At 48.3% G+C, this 23682-nt stretch overlaps 1 protein-coding gene and 1 long non-coding RNA gene across 2 annotated transcripts; one reads left to right on the top strand and one right to left on the bottom strand.

The window, feature by feature from the left end:
* The first annotated feature begins 736 nt into the window (after positions 1 to 736).
* LOC147645384 (inward rectifier potassium channel 16-like) lies at positions 737 to 20199 on the top strand. The gene is made up of 2 exons (XM_086874674.1): positions 737 to 868; positions 15963 to 20199. The coding sequence occupies exon 2, from the start codon at positions 16018 to 16020 to the stop codon at positions 17296 to 17298; it is 1281 nt and encodes a 426-aa protein (XP_086730800.1). The 5' UTR covers positions 737 to 868; positions 15963 to 16017; the 3' UTR covers positions 17299 to 20199.
* Positions 20200 to 21156: 957 nt separating this feature from the next.
* Positions 21157 to 23557, bottom strand: LOC147645383 (uncharacterized). The gene is made up of 2 exons (XR_015282384.1): positions 23426 to 23557; positions 21157 to 21734 (listed from the first exon to the last, which is right to left on the bottom strand). It is a non-coding gene; the product is annotated as an uncharacterized LOC147645383 (long non-coding RNA).
* Positions 23558 to 23682: the final 125 nt, after the last annotated feature.

Genomic DNA, 23682 nt, shown 5'->3' with positions numbered 1-23682 from the left:
TAAAATCAGTGTTTGCATCTTGGTTCTAAAAACGGTAGAACATTCCCAGGGATGGGTTTTGTCCACCTGAGCCAGAACACCTGGAAAGGCCCCTGGAAGTGGAAGCTTTTTACACTGACCTCATTTTTGTGGTCACTGTGACCTGTTAAAAACCTCCCTTGGCTCTCTGGGATCCCCTCAGGTGACAGGGACAGAGCTGAGCTGGTCCCTGTGCAACCAATTCAGAGCATGCAGTAAAGCAGGAATTTAAAATAACCCGCTGTGAGGGCAGGTTAGCAGCAGCACGGGTTTCTGAGGGGAAAAATGAGGAATTCAGCCATCTCTTGGTGACATTTATTGCACAGACTGGTGATGGGATGCAAGGATAAAATCCAAGGCCCAAAGGTGTCTGTGCTGCCTGCTAAAAGCCACTTTTTCAACAGCCAAGGCTGCTCTGAAGGGGCTGGAATTACCTCTGGAGCAGTTTATCAGGGAAATGGGGAAGGTTTGGGGTCCTGGTGTAAATCCTTTGGTTGCTTCACACTTATTGCAAAGCGGACCTTGAGCCTTTTTGAGAAAAACAATCAGGAAACTGCTGGGCTCCCCAAAGTAGCATTTTTCTCACCAGTTCCAATGTGCTGAAAGGACTGGATTTTCTGTGAACTTTTCCCAAACAGGCTTGCTTTTTTCTTTCTTTTTTTTTTCTCTTTTTTTTTTTCCCTTCTCTTTGAGAGGGGGAGGAGTTGTGTCTAAAAAAACAAACCCAACCTGTCGTTCTCAGCTCTGCCAACCTGTCAGTCCAGCCATGCAAGAAGAGAGGGAGAGAGACAGAGCAAAAGAAAAGAGGGAGTGAAGCAGAGATTCTTTCAAACCTCAGCGGGACATTAAGGTAAAGCCCATTTCCAACTTCCCTAATTGCTTTTTCCTCTGTGTTTGTACACGAAAACAGAAATTCTGTTGCCTTAGAGAGCTTTAAACCAAGTGGGCAGCCCGGGTGGGGATGAACTGCTCCTGTTCAGCTGGAGGGGTGTTTGGAGTGGAACCTGGAGCTCGCTCGCTGTTGTTTGGAAACACGGTTTGTGCGGCTGGAATTCGCCTTAATTTGAATATTAAAGAGAGGCAGAGCTTGTTGGATCCCGTGCTTAGGGAGGGTGCTAAGCTGTGTAATTGCAGGGCTGAGCCGGGCTCTAATTACCGCAGATCAGGGTGAGAACTTGTCAGAGAGGAGGGAAATCCTTCCAGAGCTGCTCTGTCACCTTCTCCTGCAGCACCTGGCCCTGCTGGGGATGGGCTGTGGGACCACCCAGAGCCCCATTTGGCATCTCCTCCCTTCCCTTCTGTCCTTTCTGTCCCTCCTGGAGGGGCTCAGCATCTCCGGAGGGTTCCAGAGGCAGCAGGGCAGAGCAGCACAGGCGCTCCCAGCTCCCCCCGAGCAGATTGCGGCTCGCAGAGTGTGAGAAAGGCTGGCTGCAATGAGTCACAGCGATCACCCTGCCTGGGGAGCCTCTCGGGGTTTGCTGGGACAGCTGGGAGCAGGAATAGACACAGCTTGCTGGGTCTGAGTGTCCGTGTGAGCGCCTGTGTCAGCCGGGCACTGATGGGGCTGGGCAAGGAGCCTGCCGAGAGATGTTGCCCTCTCCTATGCCATGAAAACCCACCAAAAAAAAGGTGAGAAAGCAAGAATCCTGCTCATCCCCCTTAGAAATCCCTCTATTTCTATATCCCCGAGCAAACATTTTAAGCTGTCAAACTCTGTGATGCCTTTCTGAGGGCCTGGGGAGGTCCCACCTCCCCAAGGAGGGAGGATTTGCCTCCCTGGATCCTGGGTGGGCAGGGTTTGCTCTCCTCGCTGTGTCCCTGGGATGTTCACTCCTGTGGAGCTGTCCCCAGCAGCTCACCTGGCACACAGAGCCACAAGGAGCCAGGGACAGACAGTGCTGCTGCCTCTCAGAGCCCTGGAATGCCTTTGCCAGGGCTTTGGTTACACACTCCTGGCTTCTGCATCTTCCTTCTGTTGAACTTCCTCAAATCCTCCTGCCTGTGCTGTGGATCAAAGCTCTTTTCCAGGCAGTGGCCACCACAAGCCTGGAAATCCAGAGGGGATCCAGATTTTATCTGTCCAGATAAAAAACCTCTGCAAAGTCCTGGTGTTCCATCATTTTCCCTTTCCCCTGGGATCCTCTCCTCTCCTGGGAGCCCTGACTCATTCCCTGAGGGGATGGTGATGCAGAGTGTGATTATAAACATTTAATAAATAGAAAAACCTTATTTTAGAGTGTTCTCTGTAGTATTGTTGTAAGATTTCTTGCTCACAAGCTGGCATGGAGAGGGAAGTGCTTTTCCGAGTTAATGTAGTGGGTGGAGAAGAGGAAGTGAATATTTAAATTTTGGTGGAGATAAACTTTTTTACTCCTTGTTACAGTAAGAGAAATTAGTCACTGAAAGAAGGACGGGAGGAAAATTGGATTTCCTGATCTTCAAAGACTTCACTAATGAATCTCACAGCACTTCTGCATCTTCTCTTTTTTCTCTTTTCTCTTTTCTCTTTTCTCTTTCCTCTTTCCTCTTTTCTCTTTTCTCTTTTCTATTTTCTCTTTTCTCTTCTCTTTTTTCTCTTTTCTCTTTTCTCTTTCCTCTTTCCTCTTTCCTCTTTCCTCTTTCCTCTTTCCTCTTTCCTCTTTCCTCTTTCCTCTTTTCTCTTTTCTCTTTTCTCTTTTCTCTTTTCTCTTTTCTCTTTTTCTCTTTTCTCTTTTCTCTTTTCTCTTTTCTCTTTTCTCTTTTCTCTTTTCTCTTTTCTCTTTTCTCTTTTCTCTTTTCTCTTTTCTCTTTTCTCTTTTCTCTTTTCTCTTTTCTCTTTTCTCTTTTCTCTTTTCTCTTTTCTCTTTTCTCTTTTCTCTTTTCTCTTTTCTCTTTCCTCTTTTCTCTTTTCTCTTTTCTCTTTTCTCTTCTCTCTTTTCTCTTTTCTCTTTTCTCTTTTCTCTTTCCTCTTTTCTCTTTTCTCTTTTCTCTTTTCTCTTCTCTCTTTTCTCTTTTCTCTTCTCCCCCACTCCACACTCCACGATGCTCCTGGGCTTTTGTGAAACCAGAGCAGACATTCTGGAGCATTCTCCTGATTCCTGCTCTGGAAAAGGTGTGAATGCAGTGAGATAACGAGATGGGGGCTGCTAAATCAGCCGAGCTGGGACAGCCCATCCATTCCTGACAAACCCAGGCTTTATTGGATGGCTTGGCAGCGCTCAGCAAATGCCGGCTGATCAATCTCAGTTAACCGGCTGCAAACTCGCTAAATTCAGCTTCTACCCGGGCAAAATCCGTATTTTAGATGGGCTTCATTAGTGTGGCAGCAGCTCTGTGCTGGAAGTGTCGGAATTTAGCATCCAGGAGCTCCCCGGGATTCCTGAGCCTGTCACTGCAGAAGGAGGCAGAAGGAGCAGGGACTGATGGAGCGCTCATTGGTTTTGGGGAGCTTCTCCCAAAGAACTAAAACTTTAGCAAAAAACGCGTTCCCAGACAAAAAAAAGGTCGAAATCTGAGCTGCCCCTCTGCCAGCAGAGGTTCTGAGCAGTGGAAAGGTCAGGAGGAAAACACACTCAGAAAGTTTCTGCCTTTCGCCTCACTTTTTCCTCACCTCGCTTTTAAAATGAAGAGCTCGATATGGTTAAGGGATAAAGGGCTTTTGTTTCAGTATCTGATAAGGACTTTTATGATGCCATAAAAATACATGGCATAAATATAAAATGTGGTGCCATAATAATTTAAGGTATAAATCACTTTTATTTTCTTAATTTTTAACAATTTGTTAAGGTGGAATACGCTGGAATGCACATATATGGTAGATTGCATATATCATTTTATAGACCTTGTAAACCAGAGGCTTGAATGAATAGCAAGATATCTTTTTATCTTACGGTGTTTCCTCTCAGATGGGTTTCATTTGGGTTTATGGGATATGTTTTAGGGGGGGGTTCAATTTTTTTAAGGTAAGCCTTTCACCAGGATGCTTCTCCCTCACCTCAGTGTTCCCTGGTGTGGCTGAAATTCCGGAGATTGCCTGATGCTCTGCCCCTTTTTCTGTCGTTTGTCGCCTTTCTTGCCCAATATTCCCACCCCGAGGTTTTGGTGAGAGGTTTGGGAAGGGAGCGCCCTTTGCAGGAATTGATTGTGCAATTAACCCTCCACGTGATAAACACAAGCAAATTCCACCCCACATTTCTGCCTGCTTTTAAACCGGGCTAAGGGCTTGATTTCATTCTTCATCTTTCCATCTTCAGCTGTAAAAAGAGGATTTGTCTGTCCTGTCTGGCAGGAGGCAGAGCTGGAACTGGAGAAATGGCTGTGCTGCATCTCACGAGGAACTGCTCATTTCTTGCGCTTTCCAGCCATGATTCCATCCTTGGTTCCTCTTTTCTAAGCAGATAAATTCATGTTCTGAGGGTGCACTCAGGGGAGGACAATCTCCAGCTCCTCAGCTGCTTTTTGTGCTGACGTGCTGGGGTGGAGAGGGTTCCAGCCCTTCATTTCCTCTGGAAAGATACAGCAGAGGAAACATTGAATTTTGGGGTTCTCCTTGCTGTCATGGTACAGGACAGTGGCTCAACATTTCCCAGAGAAGATCTAAAGACTGACATTTGATAAAAATCAACGGTCTGGCAAACAAACTGAAAAAACAGGAAAAAAAAAAAGGTAAATTTGGTGAACAAACATTTTATTCAGACAATTTTTCTTCAAGGGAAAACCACGATGGGCTCACAGAGGAGTGTGAAAGGATAAAAGAGTAAAATTTTAATGGAAAACCACTGGAAAATTTCCATGTTTAATAAAGGCATCTCCATTCCTGAGACAACTTCACAAAACACCTCCAGCTCCTTTTAAAATATTCTCTCCCAATCTGGTTTCAAATTGGAACCAAATTTTGTGCATTTCAACATCAGGGCAGTGTTTAGGAGTGGTTTAGAATTGTTTAGAACCTGCATCACCTGGCCCTGCTCACTCCTGACTTTGGACTCAGTTTTGGATGGCCAAGTGGCCCCTTCTGCTCTCCAGGAAATGCTGATTCCTAGCAGCCCTGGGAGAAAGAGCAATTTCCTACCTGGCTTTGTCCCACTCAGAGATAGATTAGGACAAATCTGAGCCACGGAGATGATATTCACTTCATAAAAGCAGAGGCCGTAAAACACAGGCCACTTTCCACCAGAAATCTCAACGGGGAAATTCAGATATTTCTATTTCCACTCACGAGCCTTCAGCAGCAGTTTGACTATTCATGAAAATCCTTTCAGTTTTCCACAACTGAGTGAGGACACTTTCCAGGAGCGGCCTGTGGTGAGATTTCCAGTGCACTCTTGCTCTGGATAGACTTTAGAATATTAATATTTTCATGGTATTTTGTCACCACAACCAGTTATTCCACAAAAAAATAAATGAGGCAATTGGTGCCTCATGCAAAAAAAACCCCAAGTAACCCTCCAGCAACTCCTTCGAGTTTCTGCTATTCAGGCCTCAGAAAGGTTTGATTTGGACTTTTTCAGTGGGAATAAGTAATTAGTGCTTTGCTTTATCTGCAGTCTGTTCAGGAGTTCAGTGGTTGGTGAGGCAGTTTTGGATGGAGGTGCAGTTGCCCTGGCAACAATCGGGAGTGAAATCAGAACCTTTGGAGCAGCCAGTGGAATGTGGTTCCACTTGGATGACAATGGGTCAGAGCAGTTTTAATGGGCAGAATGTAATCCAGCACAATAGGATTTATTGCCTCTGTGACATCAGATTGACACCATTCCTGCAAATTCTTCGGCTTGTCACAGACCTCAAACCTGCTGGCTGGAAAAACTCGGGAAAACGCCATTAACCATTTTGTTTTCTGGATCAGCCGGAGCCCCTGTGTCCCAGCGGGGTGGGAGGAATATCTTCCAAGGCAGTGAAAGCCAAGCTCCCTGCACAGAGCCCTGATGAGTGGCTGTCCTGGACACCAGGAAGGATTCTGAGAACCAAAGGCTCCTTCCTGCCGGCTGCTGAGCGAGCTGGCCCAAATCTGCCGGAGAACTTGCTCGCTTCCCGGGTTTTATATCACCAAAACAATTCCCAGTCATTTCCAGCGTGGTAATTCAGGCTCTTAAAGCTGATTGCATTTGCTGACAGACAAGTCCTAAAGCAATGCTGGAAGAAAAGGTTCCCTGTTTGGTGTGGAGGGGAAATATTTCATCCCTCCTGATGCTTTTCCAACTCCTGCAATAAGGATCCTTTTATTCTGGGAGATCCCAGAGTTCTGTCTAAATGGATACGATGCCCAGGACCGGGACAGGAGGATGTGCTGCCTGCAGCTTTAAGGAGATGCAGGTTAGGCTGGCAAAATCTGTCCCCACCTCCCTGAACCTAAAGCACAGAAAGGCTGGCATCCCTTGGGATGTCCCTACAGGCCTCTGCCACACACAGAAACCCAGAGCTGATGTTTTGGTGGCATCAGAAACGGCCTTTAGCACTCATTTGAAGGAGGTGGCCCTTGAACCTTGTACCAGTTTTCCTTTCCAATCAATGGAGGTGGTTCCCATTCATTTTCAATATGAAAAGCAGATTTTTTCCCCTCAGTCTCACAGCTGGTACCCTGCACATCCTCTCATTGTTGATAGGAGGCTTTTACAACAATAAAGCCCCAAGCTGGTGAGCTGTTCCTCTCCTTGGAATTAGTCCTGGAGAACAATTGAGCCAGACAATGACACAACCTGTTTCTTGTCTTCCTCAGTGGGAAATGGGCTCGGAGCTTTGTGTCCATAAACAGCCAAGGGTGTGGAAGGCGAGGAGTGACCTCAAAGCCGGGTTTTACACGGCAGAACAAAGAGATCTCCGAGCCTGATTGGAAAAACACCCTGAGAGCAAATCGATGGCATAAGATCATAATTATCAGCACACGTCACGGCGTGGCTGGAGCCCCTGGCAGCTCCTGCAGACACCAGGAGCAGAGTCCAGCAGGGACACGGCTCCATCCTGCAGCACTGGGATGGGCTGGAGGCTCTGATGTTTCATCTTTTGTGTTTCCCATCTATTTGTGATCCTGCAGCTCTTCAGTGGATAACTCCAAACTCCACACACAGTGCCAGCTGCTGCTTCCCCATTGGGCTCAGACACAGCAATTCCTCTCCAGGCCTGGCAATCAAGGACACCTCACTCAGGCCCCGAGAGATGCAAACAAAAGGGAGTTGGGGGCAGCAAACTTGGGGGAAATGACTTCATTCCCTGGAGCTGGAATTGGAAGATGAACCCCCAGGATGGAAATGGACCCAGCTTATAAAAGTGTGAAAGCCGTGAGCCCTCATCCATTTTGGGTGGGCTTCATCTGCCCGAAATGTCCCTGAAGGCCCTTCAATAAACAGAACTGCTTTTTATTCCCTTAACTTTGCCTGGCCTCTGGGTTTAGGTAGCCCAAAAGGCATCAGCTCATCCTCAGGGATGTTTGGGGCCATTATTGCTCTCAGGTTGGGATGGGCTGGAGGCTCATCCTCAGGGATATTTCAGGCCAGTGTTGCTCTCACATGGCTTTCCCTTTGTTCCAGCACTCCTGGCATTGCTCCAGCACCTCTGAGGTCACTTTTTCATTCTCTTTAATCCGCACTTTCTTTCCCTCCCATGATCAGCCTTGCGGTTGCTCCCAAAACACCAAGTGATGTTTTTTGGTTTGTTGGGTTTTTTTTTCCTGTGGGAAACACCACTTTATGTTCTTCAAAGCCTTCACTTCCTGAAGATCCTCTCATCCCGAGGTGACAGAGCTTACACCATACGGAATGTTCCAGAGGAGGAATGAGCCTGAGCTCGTGATTTGGGGCAGGCCTTGGCAGTGATTTGGGGTTTCATTAATCACCTTCGGATTTCTGTGAATTTGGAAGGCCTCTGGCTCTGAGCAGGAGCAAGTGATGCTGTAATTCCATTTTATTCAGTGGGAACAGGAGTAAAAACCACCCAGGAAAACAAAGAGGGTACAAAATAGGATAAATCTCCCGCTGAGCCTGTGTTCATCACTCCTGAATTTAATTTAATTTTGATGGCCGATAATTTATCCCACTCCCAGCTAACCTGGAGTGAATCAGGGGACAATGGCAGTAAATTTCAAACCAGAGGGTGAAATTCCTTTTGCCACGCTCCTGTCTCTGGTGACAGCACCCCTGTGAAGGTAATGTGGAATAAATGAGAGACGCATTTATTTCACAGCCTCACAGCACCTGTGAGGCCAAACAGCAAAGTTGTCTCTCAAAACAATCTTTGGGAATTGCTTTGGCAATAAAATCAATCCTACTGCAGTTTAGATATCATTTTTTGTGTGTGTGTGGAGTGTTGACATTTGCAATGTAGCAGGTTTTTATTTGATGTATTTTTGTTAACACGGGCTCTGATAAGATCTGCTCGCTCCTTCACACTGTTTGCCTGGAGAAGTGAAACAGGAAAAACACGGCTGGCTGAGCAGCTTGGAACGGGCTGAATTCCCATCCAGGAGCTCCTTCCCTCCTTTTCCCTCGGCTCCACACAAGGGGCAGGCACAGAGCTCCAGTCCCCGGCCTGGAGGGGCACAAATCGGCCTCTGTGCGAGTCACAGGGGGCAAAGATCCCCCTCAAAACCATCCAAACATTTCATTTTTGTGTTAAAGGCAACTTCTGGATATGTGCATTTCTCACATCTGCAGACCTGGATAAGGAGCACAGGAATATTGGCATATTCCTGGATAAGACACACAGGAATATTGGAATATTCTGGATAAGTAGCACAGGAATGTTGGAATATTCTGGATAAGTGGCTCTGGAATGTTGGAATATGTCTGGATAAACTGCACAGGAATACTGAAGTATTCCTGGATAAGGAGCACAGGAATGTTGGAATATTCCTTGATAAGGGACACAGGAATTTTAAAATATTCTGGATAAGTGGCACAGGAATGTTGGAATATGCCTGGGTAAGGAGCACAGGAATATTGGAATATTCCTGGATAAAGAGCACAGAATGTTGGAATATTCCTGAATAAAGGGCACAGGAATATTGGAATATTCCTGGAAAGGAGCACAGAATGTTGGAATATTCCTGAAAAAGGGGCACACCACTATTGGAACATCCCTCAATAAACCACACAGGAATACTGGAACATTCCTGGATAAAAGCACAGGAATATTGGAATATTCCTGGATAAGGGGCACAGGAATATTGGAATATTCCTGGATAAAACACACAGGAATATTGGAATATCCCTGGATAAAAGCACAGGAATATTGGAATATGCCTGGATAAAAGCACAGGAATATTGGAATATGCCTGGATAAAAGCACAGGAATATTGTAACATCCCAGGATAAACTGCCCAGGAATGTTGGGATATCCCTGGATAACAGCCCCAGCTGGAAGTGCAGTGGCTCGGGCTGTGGGGCCTTTCCTGGCCCCAAACAAGCAGCAAACAGGAAGGAGAGGAGCTCAGGAAGCGGAGCTGCTCGGGCTGACGTTAAGGAAGCTGTCCCTGAGCCTGGAGGAATATTCTGGCCATTCCTTCTGGAATACCAGCTCCAGATTCCCAGATTATTAATAACCTGCTGTGTTTTGGGAAGGGACAGAACAGCAAATAACGGGGCTGAGGGTGTTGGCTCCGCTAAATTCCTGCTCAGCACTCTCTGATCTCGTTCTGTCATTGTTCCTGACCTGCCACTCAACCTGCTGATTACATTAATTCATTAATTACATCACGGCTATTCAGAGCTGCTACAAACTGTTCTCCTGCTCCTGGCCAGCGAGGGGGAAAAGTTCCTCGAGGGATTTTGCTGGGGCTCTGAAGGCTGAGGGAGCTCCAAGAGGGGCAGTGTGGGGTGGAATCTGCAGAAGGGTGGGAATGAAGCTTCCGTGGGCACCAGGACAGACACCCAGGGGAGGACAAAATGCTAATTAGTGCTGGCACTGGTGATTTGATTGCCTCACAGCTCATTTTCATAAAAGCCCAGGGGCCTGCTGGATTAGGGAATAGCTTGGTTACTGATTTCCAAAGGGAGAAGCCTGGATATAAAATTGCTTTTCCAGCTGTTCCATCCCTGTGTGGCTGCTCCATCCCTGGAAGTGCCCAGGGCTGGGCTGGATGGGGGTTGGAGCATCCTGGTCCAGTGGGAGATGTCCCTGCCCGTGGCAGGGGGCTGGAAGAAGATGATCTTTAAGGTCCTTTCCAACCCAAACCATTCCATGATTTTCAGCTCTAGGATGAGTCCCAGCTGTAGCAGCTTTAAGAATTGAAACTGCAGGAGCAGAAATGGAGACTCCTCGCTCCTGTCAGCTGAATATCAAAATGTAAATTTTTGTTCCATGGCTTCCTGTACCAGCTGATGGGAAGAGAGCCAGGACAAGGAATTTGCAGGAGGAGGGGATGGCAGTGGCCCTGGGGGGTGCAGCTGCCCCATTCCAGTGTGGGATGTCACCTCTGGTGTCCTGGTCACTCCATTTCCCTGCTGGGCCGTCCCAGTTCAGTCCCAGTTCTGGGGCAGCCCATGAGGGGAGGCTGAGCTGGGATTGCTGTGCCCAGCCCTGCTGGCCCCAGTTCCCTCTGTGCAGGAGCTGAGGGTTGGGAAGAGACTCTCCAGAGGGAGCAGGTTTAGGTTTCCCCCCTGCCAAAGCATCTGGGACAAAGAATGGCAGCGAGGCCCCGTCAAGAGCCTGGAGTTGCCAGCACTTTCCATCTCTCCTGGTTTTTCAGTGTTTCCACTGCTGGCTCCTGGCTGAAGCCATGCAGGGCACACAGTGGAAATAAATGAAAAGAGACATTCACAGCTTTCCCAGGATTTTGGGAATTGCTCGGAGTGGGAAGCAGGGAGCTGCTCCCTTTTGAACCTGTCCTGTGGCTCCCAAATGGGCACCAAGGAGCAGCTCCCAGTCCGTCTTCTCCAGCTTCAAGGGGCCAAACTCCTTCATCTTTATTTTTATTTTTTTATTGGTTTTGTTGCAAGCAGATCTGGTTTCACTTAGATGAATTAAATGTCAATATATCTGTTGCTGTGAGTTGTTCCAGTGGGGATCACGGCACCATCGCGTGACTCAAAAATCTCTGCAAAGCTCTGCTGCTCTTTGGAGTCTTCATCTGGTCCTTAAAATGCTCAACAAACACTTTGATATTGATACTTTAGGTCTCTGTCCATATGGAGGCATTGAATAAGGAGTCTAAGAAATAAGTAAGATCTTGCTCTGGGTTTGGTGTGTTAGAATCAGAATGGTTTGGGTTGGAAGGGACCTTAAAGATCATCCAGTGTTTTATTTATTTTATTTTATATAGATATTAATATATATATATTGTATTTTTAATAATTTTATTCTTTTTGATTTTTGATTCTTTTACTTGCAATATTTTCTTCTGCTGCTGGAAGGGCTCTGTGCAAAGGAGGCTGGAGGGGACAGGTGTCAGCTGCCAGGTGATGCCTGCAGAGCTATGCTGGTCGAGCCCTCGGTGACCTCCAGCACTCGCTTGGCTCAGCTGAAGGGATGGGAAGAACAAAACCTTTGCTTTCCAGGGAAATTTGAGCCTTTTAAAAGCTTCACTCTGGTGGCATCAAAGCTGTCACTGTGTGTGTAGGGTCAAAGCTTCCGTGGGGATGTGAAGGCAGCACAACCGGAGTGCTCCTGGCCATGCTCTGAAATGGGGACCCCTCCCCACAGCCCTGCTCCCCCAGCAGATCCACTCAGGGGATCTGGGATTCCCTTTCCCCTTGCAGAGCTGACCTGTGGGGATCTGAGCTGACAAACATTAAATCTTGAGCTGGCAGAGGGCAGGGTTGGATGGGATATGGGGAAGGAATTCCTGGCTGCCCCTGGATTCCTGGAAGTGTCCAAGGACTTGGAGCAGGCTGGGATGGTGGAAGGACAGATCAGAAGCAGAAAGATTGGCTGTGAGTAGCAGGAGAAGTCCCTTTGCAACAAAAAGAGTGAGAGGAAGGAAGGAAAGAAGGAAGGAAGGAAAAGCCTTAATGCTGTCCTACAATAGATTTATTTAGGTTTTGTGGGTGGTGGATTTTTTTTAAAGGAACAAGTGTTGGAGCCAATCCCAAAGCAGCTCCGAAGGTTCTGACTTGTCACATTTCTGGTCTCTGAGCTGAAACCCTTCCAGGGTTACACAACAATGACTAAAACTGGAAACCTTTCAGATCATTTCCAAAATGAAGCAGGAAACTGAGGTGATTGCTAAAGCAAGGCTGGAGAGAGAGAAACATCACTTCTGTGTGTGGGGGTGAGAGCGAGCACCCAATTCAGTCTGGAACTTTGGGGTTGTTTTCTTTTTGATCTGATCTCGGAACAGAATTATCCTGGAGCCCAGATCTTCACATTGTTTTGCTTAATGTTTTACAAACAGGCTGTTGAGTGAAGTTGTCACCGAACAAAAATTCACCCCTATTGTTTACACAATGGGCAAAGGCAGTCATAAAAGGGGTGTAGCAGCAATTTGTTAGGTATTAGGTTACGGTGCAAGAGGGATTATCCTCACAAAACACTGAGCCCTAAACTGCAAATATCGGGATTAAATTGACAATTACATCCAGGGATGCTGGAGGCTTTGCACTGACTGTTCTGAGCCAGCTGACAGGAGCTCGAGTTCTTCTGGCACAGCTGCTCTGCTCGAGAGGAGCTACATGAAAATATAAATATGATAAGAAAAATCTGCTCCTGCTGCTCTTTGCTTTGTGGCAACTCCTCACCAGGTAAAAACAGGTGCTGGGTTTGTTCCTGGCTCTGCCACTGCACTCCTTTGTGACCTTTGGAATTCGGGAATTTCCTCCCATGTCTGATTGGGGTGGAATTTTTAAAGTATATCAGTTTGGGGGCTCAGTGTAGAGACCCCTGAACACAGATCTCTGGAGCAGTTCTGTATCTACCCTGAGCATTTCAAGATCCAACACAGCAAAATCCTGGCTTAGATAATTAAGAATTATTCTGGTTTCTGAACTCAGATATTCTTTAGAACATCTCTCTGCCATTTACCCTAAAGAAACCTTTCGAAATTTCTGTTTCTGCCTTCCAACCACCCTGCCTGGCTTTGCTGCTTTATTTTTATCTCTGACAAACTTTCATTTGAAGGGGGAAATGCATTTATAAGAACAGAGAGCAGAAATACTGCAAACTTCAGCTGTGCTGCAATGCAAGGGGAGGCTCATGATGTGCACAAACATGCCCAGAAATCCAGGAAAAAGCCCACAGAAAGTAAAAGCAAGACAGAAAAGGGGGAGGGTTTATATATCAGTGTTAGAGGAAGGTGAAAACGCTTCCTGGCAACATCTGAGAGTCATTTGCAACAACAGATCCCTGAGCTTTAGTGAGTAGAGAATGTTTTTAAATCCTCCCCCACCCCCTTTGTTAATCTTTAGCAGGTAACAGGACCTCTCATGGGATCGTGGGGCTTTCTTAGGGATGTGTCAAATATTTCCAGTTTGGAAAATCAGATTTTTGAAATGTCTCTAGGGTTGAAGGTCACTGGTTTGGGACTCTGTGGTCTTTGGTAATAATTTGGTAATAATGGGATTCTTTGAGCATTCTGCAGAAGTCAGAGTGCCTCAGCAGAGGGAGGGAGGAACATCTGGGTTCCCAAACTCTTGTCTGGAACAGGGAAATCACATGTCTGTTCCATGGTGTCCCAGGAATGAGGGACAGATCCTAATCCTGATTTACACCATCCAGGAACTCTCAAGGGTGGGTTTTTGCACCTGAATGTGCTGAGCAACATCAATGTCAGAGAGTTATTAAACATGATGCATGATTATTAATTATTATGATTATTATTGCACTTGAGAGACTTGAAAGGGAGGCCTTGAAAAGTGCAGGTTTGGATTATGTTTGAACGCACCCAAAATAGTGAGCAACATTTTTTGATGCTTTGAATATTGAGTTGGGAGGGATGAAGGATCATCGAGTCCATCTTCTGGCCCTGACACCCCAAAATCCCACCCTGGGCATCCCTGGAGCGCTGTCCAAACCCTCCTGGAGCTCCAGCAGCCTCGGGAATGTCACCATTCCCTGGGGAGCCTGGGCAGTGCCAGCACCTCTGGGGGAAGAACCTCTCCCTAAAATCCATCCCCATCCCCTGACACAGCTCCAGCATTCCCTGGTCCCTGTCAGAGAGCTGCCCCTCAACACAAAGCCCTACAAATGTTTTTATTTAAGATCATATTGGCTTCTGATTACTCCATTTTCACACCTCACATTATGAGGTGCTTAACGAAAACACCAAAAAAACCCCAACCCTCAACCGTTTCCAGTTTTTGTTTGTTGTCAAACACGACTTTGAAAATGTTGGGTCAAGCATCTTCAATAGAGCAGGCTGCACTGTTTGTTTAAAACTCTGAGTAAAGCAAGTCATATGAATGTTTCCAAAGACCCTATTCCAAGAAGTATTTTTGGAAACATTAATGTTGTGTTTTTTAATGAAGGCCACATTCTGAGGCTACGACACCATATGTCACATTCATTTCTGGACTGGAAAAAAAAAAAAAAGGAAAAAAAAAAAGAGAAAAAAAAAAAAGAAATGGAAACTATGTTTGGCTTTTAAGTGTTTTTGGATGAATGTCTCTGCATGCTTGTCATGGTTCCTTGGATGAGGAGAGAGTTCTTGGGCTGTTAATCCAGTCCATCCTATATATTTTACACCCCATGGGCCTGACTCTGCTCTGCCTGGAAGTGTGTGCAGTCATTTCTGCTCAGGCAAAAGGAGCGAAGACCTGAGGAAAAGAATTCCCTCAGGAAAGCTGTTTTTTTTTCTGAAATTCGATTTTCTTTAATTCATTTTCCATGGATTTCTTGGCTTCATTGAAAACCTACATCCGAACTCTGAAACCAGCTTAAAAATGGGAAAAGAGCTTGTCATTTTTCCATCAAAAACTTGCAGTTTCTGGAAGAATAGTGACAGGTTTCCCACAAAAATATTAGCTGTTGTTTTTTGGCTTTTTCCCCTTCAGGAATATCAGTTAGAAGCATGAAATTAGCAAAAAATTGGAATTTTTCTGCTGTGTCCCCATCACTTCTGACTGGTTTGTGTGTTAGTGGTTGGGATGTTGTGGAATGAGCTGGAGACCTGCAGGAAAAGGATTTGCCTTTTCTAAATTACATGTTTTTTATTGGATTCCAGGTGATAAGGTCTCAATTTCTAACATAATTCTTGTTCTTGGTCACTAAATATGGCCCAGGACTGCTCAGTTCTTCTCTGTTCTGACAGAAGAATCTCCTAATCCACATCACTTCCTGAATTTGTGTCACCCACAACTTCCATTAACACCCTCCGTGTTTGTTTCAAACTCATTAATCAAGATTTAAATATTTTTGGCAGCCGGATATTTTTTTGTTTGCTTTAAGGAAGGATTTCAGAGGCTTTCCAGGACCTCAGAGTGGTTTCTTTTTTTCATTTGAAATGTAAATAATTTTCTCCAAATTGAACAAACATGTCTCTGCAGCACCAGCTCAGTCCACTTCACAAGAGCAGGTTTTTCTGGGCAATGCTAGAAGATAAATAATGTTTTGTTCATGTGTTTGATACATTTTTTGGTTAAAACACACCAGCACTGAATTTCCCTGCCCATGTGACTGAAGTTTTAACTCTAAATAAGGGATATCCCCATTTTTTTTTATTCTTTCTAATGGAAGAAAATGCAGAAAATTGCAAAAAACAATTAATTACCTCCAATATTTGGCCAAATTTAAGTGTTTTCTGCCATTTGTGACTGCTCAGGGGAGCTCATCCTGCTTTTAATCTTGCTTCATGGGATCATTAAAGGAGTTACTCACAATAGGGTCTCCACTCCAAAAAAAGGTTTTGATTTATTTTTTCATCAAATTTTAGGGCTGACAAGGACATTTCTAACTGGTTGAATTTGTAGCTGTCTCATATTTCCAGGCCTGGTCATGGATGTCACAGCCTGTCCCCTTCCAAAAATTAACCATGATGGTCACGGAGCAAATGGGATCAGATCTGGAAATTCAAATAAAAACAGACTTTCTCCTTTATTTCATAGATTTCCAATGAACAAAGAAAACAACCCCTGGCACCTTCTGTAAGCTGAGGCAGAGATGAGGAAGATGAATGACCAAAGTGGCTGCTACAGGCCCGTAAATATCCAGGGAAACAAGGTCAGTTACCGCGGCTCCTGTCGGGAAAGCCCGGAAAAGGAGGTGAAAAGGCTGCAGAAGAGGTTTCTCCACAAGGATGGCAGCTGCAACGTCTACTTCAAGCACATCTTTGGGGAGTGGGAGAGCTACGTGGTGGACATCTTCACCACGCTGGTGGACATCAAGTGGCGCCACATGTTTGTGATTTTCTCGCTGTCCTACGTGCTCTCGTGGCTGTTCTTCGGCCTGGTGTTCTGGCTGATTGCCGTGCAGCACGGGGACCTGTTCAGCGACGAGGAGGTCACCCCCTGCGTGGCAAACGTGCACAGCTTCACGGGAGCCTTCCTGTTCTCCCTGGAAACGCAGACCACCATCGGGTACGGCTACCGCTGCGTGACCGAGGAGTGCTCGCTCGCCATCCTCATGGTGATCCTGCAGTCGGTGCTGAGCTGCATCATCGACACCTTCATCATCGGGGCGGCCTTGGCCAAGATGGCCACGGCCCGCAAGAGGGCCCAGACCATCCGTTTCAGCTACTATGCCGTGGTTGGGCTGAGGGATGGCAAATTCTGCCTGATGTGGCGCATCGGGGACTTCCGGCCCAACCACATGGTGGAGGGCTCGGTGCGCGCGCAGCTGCTGCGCTACAGGGAGGACAAGGAGGGGAGGATGACCATGGAGTACCGGGACCTGAAGCTGCTCAACGACCAGATCATACTGGTCACACCAGTCACCGTTGTCCACGAGATCGACAGCGACAGCCCCTTGTACAGCCTGGACCGCAAAGCCCTGGCCAAGGACAACTTTGAGATCTTGGTGACCTTCGTCTACACGGGTGACTCCACGGGGACTTCCCACCAGTCGCGGAGCTCCTACGTGCCCAGAGAGATCCTGTGGGGCCACAGGTTCAACGATGTCCTGCACGTCAAGAAGAAGTACTACAAGGTGGACTGCCTGCAGTTCGAGGAGACCACGGAGGTGTACGCCCCTCACTGCAGCGCCATGCAGCTGGAGCGCAAGGAGCAGGAGTGGAACCGCGCCGAGAAGACGCGGGAGAAGCAAGCGGAGAAGCCAGCCCTGGAAATCAAGTCCAACCAAAAGTCCTTCAGCGCTGTTGCCCTCGTCACCAGTTGTGAGGATCCTGAAGAGCCAGTGACAGCTTCCAGCCAGCCTCCTGGAGAGGTTTCCTACAGGAAAGCTGCTGTGACCTTGAGCAGGCTCTCCATAGAGTCCCAAATCTGACTTTTCCTGCTGTTAAAGCCCCTCCCAACAATTCCTCCCCTCGTGGCTCCTCGAACACAGACAGCGGGCTCGTGTGCAGCAGTATTTATGTCCCAGACCTCGTGGCCACACTGTCACACACCGTCACACCCTGCTGGGCTGCGGGGACAGCTCTGCGCTGCGGGAACGAGGGAGCAGCTTCCACTTGGGATGTCCAGAGAGCCCCTGCACTGGAGCAAACACTGGTGAACTTCCTTCCCCTGCAGGGACCAGGGCTGGCCGTGCCCAGAGATGCAGAACAACCTCGGCAGGGCACACTAACCATGCCCTGTGCCCTCTGGGGAGGGGTTTCCAAGCTGCTTCGTTGGTTTGGAAAGCCCATTCCAGCCCCTCCAGGAGGTTCTGGAGCTCCATTATCCCAACAAGTGATTCCTCAGATCCAGCCTCATCCCAGAGCTCCTCTGGGGAATCCGTGGGGTGGTTCTTTGTAAGACAAAGGAATGACTGACCCCAGTGCTCCTGGGTGGCTTTGGACACCTGCTCACATCCTGCCCAGTCCTGTGGGACCCAGAGTGGGATCCTGGAGAGCTTTCATCCCTAATCATGAACCATTCCCTGAGGTGCTGCTCCCTCAGCAGCTGGAGGGATGCAGGGGGTCAAAAAATAAAAAAAAAATCAAAACAAGACCTCTGGTTTTAAATCAGCAGAATCAGATTGAGCCTTGAGGAGGAGATCATGTCTGGAGTGATCTGTGCAGTATTTGATATCAAATCCTCTTTCATTTCATTTCGCTTTTCTTTTCAGCGTGTTGCACTTCCTTGCAAAGACAAAGATCAATCTGGAGAGCAAACAGGGTGATTTTGTCAGAATGAAAAGTGCTTGTCTCAGATGGCTGTGTTAAAATGATCCTTCACAAGAAATCCAACAACTCCGACTCAAACTGGGGGGAAAAAAAAGGAAAACATTGATGCTCTGAAGGTGTCTGTGACGTGGAAGTTCCGTGCTCTGCACGTCTCTGTAATTATCCAGTGAGCAATGCCTCATCATGCTCTTGCCCCTGATGATTGCAGTTCATTTGCGTTGTGTTTAATTACCCTGCAAACGTAAAATAATCATATCGGAGTTGCTGGGGTTGAGCTCACCTGACCTTAGCAGCAACGAAATTCAGTGTTTGCCTGCTCTCTGTGGTTCCTGGAACTCTTCAGTCTCCACAGGAGAGTTCACTCCACCTTCCTCTGGTTTTTCAGGATGAGTTTATCCTGGAAATGTTCATCCCTCTCCATTTATTGCTGACGGAGATGAAACGACTGCTGTGGAAATGCTGGCTAACTTTAGGCTGCTAAAATTAGGTCTGACGAGTCATTCACATCATTCTGACTAATTAATTGGGCTTTTATGAGCTCATCACGTTTAATGAAGAAAAAAATAGCCTGCTAAGAGGCTTTTTTTTCTTTTTTTCTTTTTTTTCCCCCCCCTGCAATTTACTCCATGTAGTAGTAGGATTGCTGGATTATTTTAATGTATTTCTCTTTTGCTAGCACTTGTCTCTGGATAAACATGATCCCTTTAGGTAAAGCTGAAGCCTGGGGGGTGTTAGTTATTCCAAAACTCATTAATTAGCCCATTTTATATGCTGATTCATCAGCAGCAACCACTTATAAGTGCAGTAAAAACCATCTTGTTGTATCCTGGATTTAAACACTGGCAGACATGGGGGAAATAGTCTAGAAAAAAATGGAAAGGAATGTAGGAAAATGTGGAAGAGTCTCAGCACTTCTGTGGTGTTGGAAAAAACACCATTGGGATTGAATAAAATAGAATATCACCTTCCAGACATGGGAATTAACCCTTCCACTCCCCTCAGATCCTGGCTGGGGTGCTTTTATTTAATGCTGGGCACAACTTTTTGGGAAAGATGTGGAGAAATTGGAAGGGAATGGGGAGATGTGGAAAAGCTGTCGGTGAGGAAGGAGGGAAATGGCCTAAAAAGGGCCCTAAAAAGGGTTGGGAGGCAAAGAGCTCTCAAACACAGAAATTGCATTGGGAGAGAGGGAAATCTGGGGCTGGGAGAGGATGGGACAGGAAAAAATGGGATTACACTGGGGGAAAAATAATTAGGAAATGCATAACGAGGGTGAGGGTGACAGAGATGAGGGTTAACCTCTGTGGTGGCTCTGGGGAGCCTGGTGGAGGAGGAAACAGTGAAAGAAAGGCCACCCTGGAGCTTCCCAAGCCTTCTGCTCTGGGATGCCGTGGTTTCCACACATGGAATGTCCCACATGGACACAGCTGCTGCTCTCACCCTCCGTGTTCACCTCATCCCAGAGTGACGGCACCCAGAGGTGAGATATGGCTGAGATAAGTGACCAAAACCCCCACATTCCTTCCCCAGGTGCCAATTCCAGGTGCTGGCTGCCACAGCAGCTCCCCTGAGGAGCTGGGGAGCTCAGCTGCCTTCCCTTCCCCAAGCTCTCCTCCCTGGGAGCCTCCGGACAGAAATTCTTCCTCTGGAAAGGCTTTGCTGGAAGTGAAAGCACCGGGAGTCTGATTTGGGGATTTGTCCTGTGGCTTTTGGCACAGAGAGATGCAAATAATAAATGCAAATATGTGAGTATGGCTGGTAAGGTGTGCCTGGCTCAGCTGAGGAGGGCCAGGAAGAAACTTCTCCCCTGGGCATGTTAATTCATAAAAAGCTGCTTTATATTTTCTTCTACTTTTATCTCCAACCTCTGATCCCAGCCCGTGCTGGAGAACCACTGCTCTCAACCAGCCTGGCTTTTTTCTCTTTGCTACTTTAATTTCATTTATCCCAGTACAAACACGATGTATAATAATGATGAATAGCAAAGCATGCAGTTATTTTTATTTTTATTTTTTAAATGAATAAAAACATCGAAATAAAGAACATTCCTCTGCCACACACCTTGTGAGAGCACATTGGGCTTTTCTACTCTTCAGCTAGAGGTTTTAAGCTTCCATATCCAGTTTCTCTGGGCAAGCTGTGCCAGGATCTCACCGCCTTCACAGGGAATTTTTTGCTAATTTCTCATCTGTCCCTGCCCTCTGGCACTGGGAGCCATTCCCTGTGTCCTGTCCCTCCATCCCTTGTCCCCAGTCCCTCTCCAGCTCTCCCTGGAATCTTCTCCTCTCCAGGTTTATATTTAGGCAGGCCTAAACTGCCTAGAGCCAGTTCTTAATCCTTCCTCCCTAGGAAAGGACCTAGGAAAGGCTCCTGCAGGACACTGGACAGTGGAAAAATAGGATAAATAGGATAAATAGGATAAATAGGATAAATAGGATAAATAGGATAAATGAGAGGGAGACTCTTCCTCCCTCATCTGCTCTTTCTCAGTGAGAACTTCCCAGGGTTTATTTTTCATTGCCATTGTAGGCCTGAGCAATAAAAAATCAACCAAGACTCCCAAAAGTAACAACACGTGCATCCCCCAGCAGGAAACCAACCTGAGCCTCCAGTCATTCCCAATTAATTGGAGCAGAATTCCCACCAGCCCAAAGGGAAGGACCTGGGGATATTTTGGGCCGTTCCTTGGTGAAACAACAGGGCCCTCCTGCTCTTCCAGAGCCTTGCAGGTCTCCTTGGGGCTTCCCAAAGCCAATTCCTGGAGCTGAGGAACAGCAGCTCCTTCCCAGCCACTGCTGAGAGGCAGGAATTGGAATTTCTGTGTGAAAGTTGCTCACCCCGTCCCCGACCTTTCCACAAAATTTACCAGCTGAAGCAAAATTCTACACAACAAAGAGCAAACACAAACCACCCTGCGCTGGCCTCCTGACTCATGGTGAAAATTTCACCCTGGTTATTTTCCCTTGGAAAGCAGCACCGTTGTTCCGGGTCAAGATTAATTTATGTCAAAGGGGGTATAATAAGAGATTATTATATCATTTATTTTTCCAGCTTTGCTCACCACCATTCATTAGGGCAGCTGGCATCTCCTCCCCCGTTATCATGTGTCATTTAGTGCATACTTTTTGTGAAGTTGGGTTTCAGATGTGGGACAGGATATTATCCCCTTGTTTATCCCTTGTTTCTCACGGGCTGTGCAGGAGGTCTGAGCTCACTTCAGGAAACAGCAGGTACCTTTCAGGGCATCGGAAATGTTGTGTAGGTGAAAAAAAAAAATAAAAAATGCTTCTAAGCTTTTTTTTTGTCTCTTAAATCTTGGGTGGTTGGAGCTGGGAACCTGCAAACAGGAGGAGTTGGTGTCTGTGGTGGGCAGGAGGGGCCCAAAGCAGGGAAAAGGAAGAAGCATCTGACAACAGAGTCACTTGCAGGCAGACAGGGGAGGTGTGAGACATGAGCAGGCTGAAACAAGAAGCTGAAAGTTTTCATCTGGGCTGAAAATTGTGGGTCGGTGTTTTCATGGATGGGGCTTAAAAATCACAGTGCAGGAGCTGCCTCCAGGACTCAGAGGTTTTTGTGAGGTCTGGTGGCTGAGGAGCTGCTGGGGATGGACACAAAGGCAGAGTGAGGATGGGCAGTTCTGGCTGGGGCTCCCTGGGAAGCCAGGAGGGTTTGGAGCCCTGATATCGACACCTCCCAATGTTTTCTTCAGGACAGGCAACACAAAGTCACCTTGGACTGTCAAAAACGCACAGGGATTTCCCACCCAGGTGTGTCAGGGGCCCGTGGAATGGTTTGGGATGGAAGGGAGCTCAAAGCTCATCCAGTGGCACCCCTGCCATGGCAGGGACACCTCCCACACAGCAGGCTGCTCCAGCCTGGCCTTGGACACTGCCAGGGATCCAGGGGCAGCCGCAGCTCATGGGGGAGTTTCTCCCAAGCACCTCATCCAAATCTCCCCTCTTTCAGCTTCAAACCATTGCCCCTTTTCCTAGCACTGTCTCCCCACCCAACAAACCACTCTCCCCATTGGTGGCCATCCCCCTTTAGAGTCTGGACCAATCCCAATCCCCATCCCGATCCCGACACCAATCCTGATCCTGATCCCAGTCCTGATTCCTATCAATCTGATCCCAATCCCCATCCGTGTCCTGATCCTGATCTTGATCCCCACCTCAATCCTGATCCCGATCCTGATCCTGATCCCCATCCTGATTTCGGTCCTGATCCCAATCCTTATCAATCCTATTCCTATCGCCATCCCCATCCCAATCCCCATCCCAATACCAGTCCTCATCCCGATCCCGATCCCGATCCCCATCCTGATCCCGGTCCCGGTCCCGATCCCGATCCCGATCCCGATCCCAATCCCGATCCCGATCCCGATCCCTGTCCCGATCCCGATCCCGATCCCGATCCCCATCCCGATCCCGATCCCGATCCCTGTCCCGATCCCGATCCCGGTCCCGATCCCTGTCCCGATCCCCATCCCGATCCCCATCCCGATCCCCATCCCGATCCCCATCCCGATCCCCATCCCGATCCCCATCCCGATCCCCATCCCGATCCCGATCCCCATCCCCATCCCCATCCCGATCCCCATCCCGATCCCAATCCCGATCCCCATCCCGATCCCCATCCCCATCCCGATCCCCATCCCCATCCCGATCCCCATCCCGATCCCGATCCCGATCCCGATCCCCATCCCCATCCCCATCCCCATCCCGATCCCGATCCCCATCCCCATCCCGATCCCGGTCCCGATCCCTGTCCCGATCCCCATCCCGATCCCCATCCCGATCCCCATCCCCATCCCCATCCCCATCCCCATCCCCATCCCGATCCCCATCCCGATCCCAATCCCGATCCCCATCCCGATCCCCATCCCCATCCCGATCCCCATCCCCATCCCGATCCCCATCCCGATCCCGATCCCGATCCCGATCCCGATCCCGATCCCGGTCCCGATCCCGATCCCGATCCCCATCCCGATCCCGATCCCTGTCCCGATCCCGATCCCGATCCCGATCCCCATCCCGATCCCGGTCCCGGTCCCGATCCCGATCCCGATCCCGATCCCCATCCCGATCCCGGTCCCGGTCCCGATCCCGATCCCCATCCCCATCCCCATCCCCATCCCGATCCCGGTCCCGGTCCCGGTCCCGATCCCGATCCCGATCCCGATCCCGATCCCCATCCCGATCCCGGTCCCGGTCCCGGTCCCGATCCCGATCCCGATCCCCATCCCCATCCCGATCCCGATCCCGATCCCGGTCCCTCGGCCGCCACCTGGCGGCAGCGCCCGGAGCTGCGGCGGGCGCCGAGCGGTCCCCGGAGCATCCGCGGCGACAGAGGCGACAGCGGCGACAGCGGCGACAGCGGCGACAGCGGCTCAGCCCCGCTCGGCCCCGCTCGGCTCCCCCGCCTGCCCTCGCCTCCTTTCTGCACCCCCGGGACTGGACCCCCACCCATCACCCCCAAAGAAGCGGGGTTATAACCAGCCGAGCTGCTGCCGGTGAATTCCCAGCACTCCCAGTATTTCCATC

The sequence above is a fragment of the Cyanistes caeruleus genome, unplaced genomic scaffold (genome assembly GCF_971803275.1).
Source record: "Cyanistes caeruleus unplaced genomic scaffold, bCyaCae1.hap1.1 HAP1_SCAFFOLD_408, whole genome shotgun sequence".
NCBI lineage: Eukaryota > Metazoa > Chordata > Aves > Passeriformes > Paridae > Cyanistes > Cyanistes caeruleus.
This window is presented reverse-complemented; position numbering and strand designations above follow the sequence as displayed.